Source organism: Saccopteryx bilineata, chromosome X, assembly GCF_036850765.1.
Source record: "Saccopteryx bilineata isolate mSacBil1 chromosome X, mSacBil1_pri_phased_curated, whole genome shotgun sequence".
Taxonomy (NCBI): Eukaryota; Metazoa; Chordata; class Mammalia; order Chiroptera; family Emballonuridae; genus Saccopteryx; species Saccopteryx bilineata.
Window position 1 is genome coordinate 76,364,544 of NC_089502.1, and position 12,861 is coordinate 76,377,404.

Here is a 12,861-nt window from a genome sequence, read left to right on the forward strand (position 1 = left end):
AAAGCTAAAAAAAATCACCATTGAAGGGAAGAAAAAATGATTTTTTTCCAAATTCCAAGTTCTAAAATGTGTCCAAAGCACATATCTAGTCATAGGACTTATTTAGAAACAATTATTTTAATGGGTCATCTTTAACAACAAAAATTTTCTTTACATAAGTTGCCAATAAGATAAAAGTAGGAACAAGTATATGAACAGTGAGTGCCATAGAAAACTCTTTTATGGGTTAATTGGCATCTCAGAACCTGCATCAATGCTATATCTTACAGAATTTTCATCTGTTACAATACTGGCAAATGGCATAAGAGAAAAAAATTTAATTCTAATGAATCTTTTTTTCTTTTAAATTTAGTGAGAGGAGTAAGAGAGACTCCCACATGTGCCCCGACCAGGATCTGCCCAGTAAACCCACTAGTGGGTGATATTCTGCCCATCTGGGGCCTTTGCTCCACTGCAACCAGAGCCATTTTCTAACACCTCAAGCAGAGTCCATGGAGCCATCCTCAGTGCCCGGGGCCAACTCACTCCAATCGAGCAATGGCTGCAGGAGGGGACGAGAGAGAGAGAGAGAGAGAGAGAGAGAGAGAGAGAGAGAAGTGGAAGGAAGAGGGGTAGAGAAGCAGATGAGCTTTTCTCCTGTGTGTCCTGACCCGGAATTAAACCCAGGACTTCTATAATGAATTTTTTATTGATTTTAGAGAGAAGGGGGGGCATCAATCTGTTTCTGCAGATCCCCTGACCAGAGATCCTACCAGCAACCTCTGTGCTTCAGGACAATGCTCTAACCAGCTGAGCAATCCTACCCCGGGCTTTAATTCTAGTAGTCTATCCAAATATCATGTTCAGGAATTGTCTATCCAGAATCTGATTATGCCTACATAAAGGACTCTTTTATAAGTTTTACCTCAGTAAGACTACAGAAGCAGCCTTGATGGGTGGTGGCACAGTAGATAGAGCATCGACCTGGGACACTGAGGTTCCAGGTTCAAAACCCTGAGGTCTCTAGCTTGAGTACAGGCTCACCAGCTTGAGTGTGGGATTGCTGGCTTGAAGCCCAAAGTCACTGGTTTGAGCAAGAGGTCACTGACTTGGCTTGAGCTCTCCAGTCAAGGCACATATGAGAAGCAATCAATGACAATGAAAATGATGCAACTACAAGTTGATGCTTCTCATCTCTTTCCCTACCTGTCTCTTGCTCTCAAAAAAACAAAAATAACAAAAAAAACCCTACAGAAGCAGATCCTCAGGTTAGGATTCTGAGATCTGAAGCAAGTTATTCATAGCTATTATGTAATGACCTCTCTTACTTTAAAAAAAAAAGATCCCCTTTGAATTACTGTACATTCAGAAAGAAGTTCAATATGCATGCCTGAGCACATCAGACCTACTATATATTTAAATCTAAAATAAAGAATACCTTTGGTAATGTGGGTCTAGCAAGAATCCAAAAGTATTTAAATACATTCTTGACATTACAGTCGAAAAAGCTTAACTCATTATATGCCCCAGATCCCATAAATTCACACAGGGACACACCAATTATGTAGTTATACTGGGATTATGCAGCTTACATCCACTTGCTGCATCCTGTAACTAACTGTACAGAGATAAATGGAAAACAAAGCTTTTGATGAACATTTAAGTATACTGAATTTTTATTCAATTTCTTCAATATTTTTCTCTGCCCTCACAATCCTTGAAAGTGTACTTACATTAAATGCTACTTTCCAGGGAAGAAAAGAATACATGATAATGAACTTAAGAGAACAAACCTACAAAATACTAAAATGTGTTTCAAGAGACCCACAGTATATTTTTAATGACAAAAAAATATTTTAACCACTAATGCTGCCCTATTCACTCATTCATTTACACATTCAATAATAAATATTACTAAGCATTTTCTAACTATTGGGCAGTAGAGATACATCAGTAAACAAAACAGACAAAAATCAGTCCTCATGAAATAATTCTAATGGGGTATGAAGTACTAAGATTCCTAAAAATATTTATATCTTTCAAAAAGATGTTCCTAAAAAAATCTATATCTATATCTATATCTAGATATTCCTAGCCTTTTATGGAGTGCTAACATCTCATGTTGCAAACAATACACAATGTAAATAAAAATACAAAGAAGTTAGACCTATAAGTCTACTTTGTATTGATTTTCACTAACACACTATGGGATCTCCAGGACTCATAGGAGTTCTAGAACCACCAGCCAGAAATGACAGCTCCAACTGAATACCTAACTTGACAATGCCAGAATCAGATGATATAAAATGACTTTTTTTTATAAATAAATTTTTATTAATGTTAATAATAAATGACATCAATAAATCAGGGTACATATATTCAAAGAAAACATGTCCAGGTTATCTTGTCATTCAATTATTTTGCATACCCATCACCCAAAGTCAGATTGTCTTCTGTCACCCTCTATCTAGTTTTCTTTGTGCCCCTCCCCCTCCCCTTCCCCTCTCCCTCCTCCCCTTCCACCCTCCCTCTCCCCCCCACCCCCTGTAACCAGACTTTTTAAACTCAGGTAGACATTGCTTCTAAAAATGAGTTTGATAACTAACTTTCCAGTTTGTTATAAGGGTTTTTATTTTTAATTGATTAAATAGTTCCATTTTTTGCAAATTATTCTGTAAACTGGGTTGTTAAAATTCAGTACAACCACCCTCCTATTACTTTTCCAGTCCCAAATTCCATGTTATTTTTCTTGGTGATTTGTTGTCTTTTAAATATTTATAAGTTCAATTATAATAATGTAGTAATAATTGAATGATAATTGTCTGGCTTTCTTCCTTAATGGCTTTAAGATATTTACCTTCTAATCTCTCCCTTACTCAGCATTCTCTAACCTTCAGATTATTTCAGCAATAATTAACAATAAGCCATTAGTTATTTCTCTTGATGCTTCAAGATACAATTTTCAAAACACTTTATTTATCTCTGAACAATGCAGCATTACCTTCTGCCCTCATGTTAATACCTTACAATGATTCCTAATCTAATTTTGGGATACAAGCAGGATGTCTCAGAAAAAAAAGAGCTGGTTTACTTTACTATATAATTAATTCCTTTTCAAACATTATGTTTGAACCACTTCTTCAACTTTTATCTGATCATTTCCTGTCATATTTCCTGCCTTAGATTTTCATATTTAAGCACATAAAATACACATTGGCCTTTGGAATTAAAATCATGAGTTCCTAACAGTATATTTCTATCAACCAAATAAAATAACTCTAAACTGTCTGGACTTAAAGGTATTTTACTGGTAGCCCCATCCTGAAGAAGGCATAATTATTCTCCTTTTATAGCTCCAATGTCCTCTAATTGATCTTTCCTCTCTCTCTACATTTCCTTTTATCAGCTCTTATACCACACAAGATACCAAAAGTTGTCTTTCCCTACATACTACCTTGGAATCTCCTGTCATATCTTTCGATACACAGTTAAATGTCCATTCTTCTAATAATTTATAATGTGAAATAGCAACAGAGCCAAAAGAGACAGAAAACATGAAAATGCAAAGAATCCAAGAAACTGTACAAATAAAATTAACAGTACAAGAGAATTCAGAGAAGTTATGATATGAAGTAAACATTTATAAACTACATTCATACAACAATGACAAAACCTCAAAAATATAATCTTTAAGATATCATTTATGCCTGACCAGGCAGTGGCACAGTGGATAGAACATTGGTCTGGAATGCAGAGGACCCAGGTTCAAATCCTCGAGGTCGCCTGCTTGAGAATGGGATCATAGACATGACCCCATGGTCGCTGGCTTGAGCCCAAAGGTCACTGGCTTGAAGCCCAAGGTCACTGGCTTGAGCAAGGGATCAGTCGGTCTGCTGTAGCCCCCTGGTTAAGGCACATATGAGAAAGCAATCAATGAACAACTAAGGAGCCACAACAAAGAACTGATACTTCCTATCTCTCTCCCTTCTTGTCTGTCTGTCCCTATCTGTCTCTATCTCTATCTCTCTCACACAAAAAAAGTTAAACATAGAATTACCATATGACTTATAAATTCCAATCCCAGATATATATCCAAAAGAACTGAAAATAGGAATTTAATCATATCATTGTAGTCTGCTGAGGAGGTGGTAAAGTGGACAGAGCATTGGCCTGGGATGTCGAGGAACCAGGTATGAAACCCTGACGTGACTGGCTTGAGCATGGGCTCATACAGCTTGAGCACAGCGTCGCAGACTTGAACATGGGATCATAGACATGACCCCATGGTTGCTAGCTTAAAGCCCAAGGACGCTGGCTTGAGCCCAAGGATGCTGAACAACGGGTCACTGGCTTGGGCAGAGCCCCCTCTCTAGGTCAAGACATATATGAGAAAGCGATCAATGAACAACTAAGGTGCCACAACAAAGAATTGTTGCTTCTCATCTCTCTCCCTTCCTGTCTGTCCCTACTGTCCCTCTCTTTGTCCCTGTCACACACACAAAAAAAGAAATAAGATTTTAAAGTCTCCAAGTATCACCTCACAAAATGCTTATAAATGAGGGAAAATACTGTACATACATATCTTTACAGCGGAGAAACCTGTTAAAGTATCATTTTAATCAAGAAATCAAAGTTAGCACCACCAATAGAATAAATCAATCCTGTATACCACACAATTGCAAGCCATGAGAGAAACATAAAATCACTTCTGTGTTTTCTGGCCCAAATTCATAACCCGGTCTCATCATGTGGAAACTCTGAACCAACCAAAATTAAGGTGGAGGAATTGGAGAGATGCTCTTTAAGGGTACAAATGTGAAAATAGCAGAAAAATAAGTTCAGAAGATCTAAAACACAATATAGTCAATAGTCCTTTATTATAAATTTCAAAACTGCTAAGAGATTAGATCTTAACCATTCTCAAAACACATGAAGAAAGATAAGCCATAGCTGGGTAGCTCAGTTGGTTAGAGTGTTGTCCTGATAGGCCGAGACCTCAAGTTCAATCCCAGTCAGGGCATATACAAGAATCAACCAATGAAAGTATAAATAAGTGCAATAGCTCAATCTCTCTCTCTCTCTCTCTCTCTCTCTTTTCTCTCTTCTTCACCTCTAAATCTATAAAAAATTATAATTTGTGACCTGATAAAGGTGTTAGCTAATGCTACTGTAGTAATCATATTACAATATATAAATGTATCAAACCAACACACCATACATCTCAAATTTACAATGTTATATGAGCAATTATATTTCAGTAATTTTCTTAAAACTAAAAAAAAATTAACTCATATTCTACAAAACATCTGGACTGTAATCTTCAAAACTTCCAAAGTTATAAAAATCAAGGCAAGACTGAGGAAGTGTTCCAGATCAAAAAACCAGGCACAAACCTAGATTGAACCCATTTTATATGAAGAACAGTACTGGGAAACTTTAATGGGGTCTCTGGACAAAGAGTATTCAGCAGTTCTTTGAACTATTCTTTTTTTTTTATTTTTTTTATTTTTATTAAATTTAATGCAGTGACATTGATAAATCAGGGTACATATGTTGAGAGAAAATATCTCTAGATTATTTTGACATTTGATTGTGCTGTATACCCCTCCCGCAAAGTTAAATTGTCTTCTGTCACCTTCTATCTGGTTTTCTTTGTGCCCCTCCCCTCCCCTAACCTCTCTCTCCTTCTTCACCCCCTCCCCCCTCCCCCAACCCCCCCACCCCTGTTGCCATCACATTCTTGTTCATGTCTCTGAGTCTCGTTTTTATGTCCCTTCTATGTATGGATTCATCTCAGTTTTTTTTCTGATTTACTTATTTCACTCCGTATAATGTTATCAAGGTCCATCCATGTTATTGTAAATGATCCGATGTCATCATTTCTTATGGCTGAGTAGTATTCCATAGTATATATGTACCAAAGTTTTTTAATCCACTCGTCCTCTGACGGACACTTGGGCTGTTTCCAAATCTTCGCTATTGTGAACAATGCTGCCACAAACATGCGGGTGCATTTCTCCTTTTCGAGCCGTTCTATGGTGTCCTTGGGGTATATTCCTAAAAGTGGGATAGCTGGGTCAAAAGGCGGTTCGATTTTCAGTTTTTTGAGGAATCTCCATACTGTTTTCCACAGTGGCTGCACCAATCTGCATTCCCACCAGCAGTGCAGGAGGGTCCCCTTTTCTCCACATCCTCGCCAGCACTTATTCTGTGTTGTTTTGTTGATAAGCGCCATTCTGACTGGTGTAAGGTGATATCTCATTGTGGTTTTAATTTGCATTTCTCTAATGATTAGTGATGTTGAGCATTTTTTCATATGCCTATTGGCCATCTGTATGTCCTCTTTGGAGAAGTGTCTATTCATCTCTTTTGCCCATTTTTGGATTGGGTTGTTTGTCTTCCTGGTGTTGAGTTTTACAAGTTCTTTATAAATTTTGGTTATTAACCCCTTATCAGATGTATTGTCAAATATGTTCTCCCATTGTGTAGTTTGTCTTTTTATTCTGTTCTTGTTGTCTTTAGCTGTGCAAAAGCTTTTTAGTTTGATATAGTCCCATTTGTTTATCCTGTCTTTTATTTCACTTCCCCGTGGAGATAAATCAGCAAATATATTGCTCCGAGAGATGTCGGAGAGCTTACTGCCTATGTTTTCTTCTAAGATGCTTATGGTTTCAGGGCCTACATTCAAGTCTTTTATCCATTTTGAGTTTATTTTTGTGAGTGGTGTAAGCTGGTGATCTAGTTTCATTTTTTTGCAGGTAGCTGTCCAATTTTCCCAACACCATTTGTTAAAGAGGCTGTCTTTACTCCATTGTATTTCCTTACCTCCTTTGTCAAATATCAGTTGTCCATAGAACTGTGGGTTTATTTCTGGGTTCTCTGTTCTATTCCATTGATCTATATGCCTGTTCTTATGCCAGTACCAGGCTGTTTTGAGTACAATGGCCTTGTAGTATAACTTGATATCAGGAAGTGTGATACCTCCCACTTTATTCTTCTTTTTTAAGATTGCTGAGGCTATTCGTGTCCTTTTTTGGTTCCATATAAATTTTTGGAATATGTGTTCTATATCTTTGAAATATGTCATTGGTATTTTAATTGGTATTGCATTGAATTTATAAATTGCTTTGGGTAATATAGACATTTTAATGATGTTTATTCTTCCTAACCATGAGCACGGTATATGCTTCCACTTGTTAGTATCTTCCTTGATTTCTTTCATCAATGTTTTGTAATTTTCCGAGTACAAGTCTTGAGTGTCCTTGGTTAAGTTTATTCCTAGGTACTTTATTTTTTTGGTTGTAATTGTGAAGGGGATTGTTTCCTTAATTTCTCTTTCTGACTGTTCATTGTTGGTGTATAAAAATGCTTCTGATTTCTGAGTATTGATTTTATATCCTGCCACTTTGCTGAATTTATTTATCAGGTCCAGTAGTTTTTTGACTGAGACTTTAGGGTTTTCTATATACAATATCATATCATCTGCAAATAATGATAGTTTTACTTCTTCTTTTCCAACTTGAATGCCTTTTATTTCTTCTTCTTGTCTGATTGCTGTGGCTAGGACTTCCAGGACTATGTTAAATAAGAGTGGTGAAAGGGGGCACCCCTGCCTTGTTCCTGATCTTAAGGGGATTGCTTTTAATTTTTGCCCATTGAGTATGATGTTGGCTGTGGGTTTCTAATAGATGGCTTTTATCATGTTGAGGTATGTTCCTTGTATTCCCACTTTGCTGAGAGTTTTGATCATGAATGGGTGCTGGATTTTATCAAATGCTTTTTCTGCATCTATTGAAATTATCATATGGTTTTTCTCCTTCTTTTTGTTTATGTGATGAATCACATTGATTGATTTACGAATATTGTACCAGCCTTGCCTCCCCAGAATAAATCCCACTTGATCATGGTGTATGATTTTTTCCATATATTGTTGGATCCGGTTTGCTAATATTTTGTTGAGGATTTTAGCATCTATATTCATCAGAGATATTGGCCTATAATTTTCTTTCTTTGTGTGGTCTTTGCCTGGTTTTGGAATCAGAATTATGCTCGCCTCATAAAAGGAGTTTGGAAGTCTTCCTTCCTCTTGAATTTTTTGAAATAGTTTGAGAAGGATAGGAGTTAGTTCTTCTTTGAATATTTGGTAGAATTCCGTTGTGAAGCCATCGGGCCCCGGACTTTTCTTTGTTGGGAATTTTTTGATAACTGTTTCAATCTCCTTTGGTGTAATTGGTCTGTTTAAGTTTTCTGATTCTTCCAGATTGATTTTTGGAAGATTGTACGTTTCAAGGAATTTGTCCATTTCATCTAGGTTGTCTAGTTTTTTGGCATACAGTTCTTCATAGTATTTTCTTACAATATTTTGTATTTCTGTTGTGTCAGTTGTTATTTCTCCTCTCTCATTTCTAATTTTATTTATTTGAGTCCTCTCTCTCTTTTTCTTGGTGAGTCTACTTAAAGGTGCATCAATCTTGTTTACCTTTTCAAAGAACCAGCTCCTAGTTTCATTGATCCTCTGTATTGTTTCTTTAGCCTCTATGTCATTTATTTCTGCTCTGATCTTTATTATTTCCTTCCTTCTACTACATTTGGGCTTTACTTGCTGTTCTTTTTCTAATTCTTTTAGATGCAGGGTTAAGTTGTTTATTTGAGCTTTTTCTAACTTCTGAAAGTGTGCCTGTAGTGCTATGAACTTCCCTCTCAGCACTGCTTTCGCTGTGTCCCATAAATTTTGAGTTGTTGTATGTTCATTGTCATTCGTTTCTAGGAATTTCTTTATTTCTTCTTTGATCTCATTCTTAATCCATTCATTATTTAACACCCTGCTATTTAGTTTCCATGTGTTTGAGAATTTTTGAGCTTTTCTGCTGTGATTCATTTCTAGTTTCATGCCGTTGTGATCGGAGAAAGTGCTTGATATGATTTCAGTCTTCTTAAATTTGTTGAGAGCACTTTTGTGCCCTTGAACTATTCTTGTAATATTTTTGTAAATAAGAAATTTCTTTACAAATTTTAAAGCTGAGAAAAATATTTAGCATAAAGTTGGCAATCTACAGCTACTGAATTATGTTCCACATTATAACACAGAATTTAGAAGTAAAGTAAGTCCACTTTCATAAGTAGGTACAATTTATGGAGGCCTGGGAACATTCTCCCTAACATCCAAATATATCTTTGTTATCAATTCCCTCTGTGATAGTAAACACTAAAGTAGATAGAGGCACAGAAATAGGTGAGAAAGAATGGAAAAAGAAAATAAAGAGAAAAAATAAAAACTTAGCAACTCTGAAAATTTGATGACATCCAGTCTGGGAAGCAGGCTTTATTTATCCTATCAAATCTCTCATACCTCCAAATCCCAATATAGAAAAATACTATGGCAGTGATATAATTAATTGCTGTCAACCTTGGCAGCAGGGAAAATAAACTCATTTTTTCTTTCTTTTATATGGAGGAAACAGTATCAAAATGATTTGAAAATATAAGGGAAAGCAAAGAAAATTTAAGAAATGCCCCATATTTTTATTTATTTATTTGAGAGAGATAGCGCGCGCGCGTGCACTGGAGGGACAGACAGCCAGGGAGGGAGAGAGGTGAGAAGCATCAGTTTGTAGTTGGGTCACCTTAGTTGTTCATATGTGCCTTGACTAGGGGGCTTCAGCTGAGCCAATGACCCCTTTCTCAAGCCAGAGACTTTGGGTTCAAGCCAGCGACCTTGGGCTTCAAGCCAGCGACCATGGGGTCATATCTATGATTCCACGCTCAAGCTGGATGAGTCCGCGCTCAAGCCAGGGACCTCAGGGTTTCAAACCTGGGTACTCATCATCCTAGGCAGACACTCTATCCACTGTGCCACTGCCTGGTCAGGCCCCATATGACTTTTTAAACACCCTTTCTGGTATACAACAGAGGAAGCAAAATATTTCAAAGATCAGGTAAATGGAACTCATTTGTGTTATAGTAATATAATGTTATAATAATTAAATATATAGAAATATGGAGAAATATAGAAGATATATAGAAATAAGTTAGGATATAATATTAAAAGCCATTAAGGCAAGTGAATAAGTCTACATCCTCTGGGTGAGAACTAATCTAGTGTGTACAAATATGATAGGCAGACTACGCCTTTTGCACAGAGCCCAGTTACTATGTGTGTAAAGTTGTATATAGATAAAAACTGGCTTGATGTGACAATTCAGTAGGTTAACATAAAATGGGCTCCTTGCAAAGAACTCCCAAAAAGGTGGTTTGAGGTGATAATCCTGTTGATTGATACCTGTTAGAAGGTGTAGGCCACAAAAGACCCCTGCTGCGGCAATTGTCCAGACGCCAACATTGAACATGGGCTGTCTCCATGCCACTCTGACCAAGGACAGCTGAGAGGAGCACGCCAATGGGGCCCCATAAAGCTGTACCCAGGCACGCCATAAGAATTTGAGTAATAAACTGTGATTCTTGCAACTAACTTATGTGTCAGTCATATCTTTCCTCGGGTGACAGTTGGTCTCAGTACCAATAAGTAGAATCTTCATAGCCTCCTCAAGAGTAGTCTCAAAGAGGCTGCCAGCCCTGGTGATAAGCAGGAGGGTCCCACTGCACAGGGAAGTCAAATCAGAGACGCCTCATCGACGTAGAGCTCAGGCTCTACTGGGACAGTTCGCATACAGTAGCAATATTTCTTTGTAAAACTTGGTATTATATATTTTCAAACTCTTTAAGAATGCAAAAATTTCACTCACCATTTGAGGGAGCCTCATCAACATATCCTTACAGCGCAGTGCTTGTGTAGATGCTCTCTGAAAATCATTTTGAATAATGGCCTGGGAAAGTGAAAAATGTCAATAATTGGTTAAAGTAAAATAACAAGCTATTTGTCTACAAGTCAATTTTAACATATTTTAATTGTTATTTAAAAGCCCGAATTGTTTTCTAATTCTTTTAGCAACACTAGTCTAACTAAACATAATAACCAGCTCAAAATACAAAGAAATAGGTGGCAAGAATCTGAAGTAACACAAAAATGACACTGAATAGGATGATATAAAAAATATGAACAGTAAAATGGCAATACATACATACCTATTAACAATTGAACCTAAAAAAGAAAATAAAGAAAAGGGTCATAGATACAGAGAACATGCAGGGCTGCCAGATGGAAAGGGGTTCGGAGGATTGGAAGAAAAAGGTGAAGGGATTAAGCACAAATTGGTAGTTACAGAATAGTCATGGAATTGTAAAGTACAACACAGGGAATAATCAATAATATTCTAATAACTATATATGGTATTAGGTGCATATGAGACATCAGAATAATTACTCAGTAAATTATACAATATCTAATCACTAGGGTGTGAATCTGAAACTAATATTGTATGTCAACTGTAATTAAAAAATAATTAAATTTGGAGAGCTTGACCAGGCGGTGGCACAGTTGATAAGAGTGTCTTCCCACGATGCAGAGGACCAAGGTTCAAAACTTCGAGGTTGCTGGCTTGAGCACAGGCTCACCAGCTTAAATGTGTGGTCGCGGGCTTGACTGTGGCATCATAGACATTACCCCATAGTTGTTGGCTCGAGCCCAAAGGTCGTTGGCTTGAGCAAGGGGTCACTGGCTCAGTTACAGCTCTCCAGTCAAGGCACATATGAGAGTGCAATCAATGAACAACTAAGGTGCTGCCAACTACGAATTGATGCTTCTAATGTCTTTCCTTTCCTGCCTGTCTGTCCTTATCTGTCCCTCTCTCTGTCTCTCTTGCTAAAAAAAATTTTTTTTAAATGATTAAATTTGGAGAAAAAACCTCCACCAAGTTCTATTGGACTTTATCAGTTTTTCAGTAGTTGCATTAAAGTAATCCACAAAGGATATTAACATTAAAGGGAAAGACATAGTTACTAGAAGGGAGTTCTCTTTTATATAGCTGACCTAATTTATAGGTTAAGGAGCATTAGACGAAAGTCAGAAAATCTTGGCTCTCGTCTTAGATCTTCAACTAACTCATATCCACTAATCTTAAATTCCATCATTTACTATATTTCTCCATGTATAAGACGCAATCTTTTCCAAAAAATTTGGGGTCTAAAAATGGGTGCATCTTATATAGTGGTTGTGGTATTTCAAATGCCATAGATGGAACTGAGGATGAGGCAATATATGAAGACAGTGATTTGTCATCAGACACAGATGAGGACATGCTAACAAATGGCAGTTTTGACAGGGATGAGGAGTTGTATGAATTTTATGATGAATAAAACTTGAGTTCAATAACTGCATGTAATACATTTTTTTCAAATTTCAGGCCCCAAAATTAAGGTGCAGCTTATACATGGGGAAATACAGTAATTTTTGCTTTTGTTCCCCATGCCACTAGAGTCAAATCCATACAAGCATTGATAAAAAGCTTATGGGGGGTTCCAAGATGGCTACAGAGTAGGCAGACGCTCCAACTCCCACTTCCCAGAACCAAGGTGACTTACAACTTAAATCTGAGAACACTAATTGGGAAAGACAAACTTTGGACTAAACTAAGAGGATTCTACAGCCAAGGACCACCAAAGAACCCACACTGAGACTAGTAGGAAAGGCTGCCCTGTCCCCAGGAGCAAGCAGCACCCTGGAGGGAATTTCATGACAGGGAGGGCTGTCCAGCAAGTTGTAGGTCCTTATCCCCAAAACCAGAATCCAAACCTAGAGCCCTGGAGCCTGAAAGGGGCTTATGGACTATGTTTGGCTGAGAAAAAAGCAAAGACACAGTTTGAGAGGAGGTAGGACTCTCAGATCCAAGCTCCATATTAAAGGAACTGCATGGAGAGCCTTTCTCACAGCTACTTTCCCGGAGCTCCAGGAGGACACCCTAACCCCTGGGCTGAGTCACTTCCCAA

The 12,861-nt window shown here is 37.4% G+C and overlaps 1 protein-coding gene across 1 annotated transcript in view; it reads right to left on the bottom strand.

Moving 5' to 3' along the window:
• TEX11 (testis expressed 11) overlaps window positions 1–12,861 on the bottom strand; it is a 177,839-nt gene that overhangs the window by 128,477 nt on the left and 36,501 nt on the right. Inside the window, exon 7 of the mRNA XM_066250480.1 lies at window positions 10,722–10,802. Coding sequence (XP_066106577.1) covers window positions 10,722–10,802 — 81 coding nt within the window. The remainder of the gene's footprint in view (window positions 1–10,721; window positions 10,803–12,861) is intronic.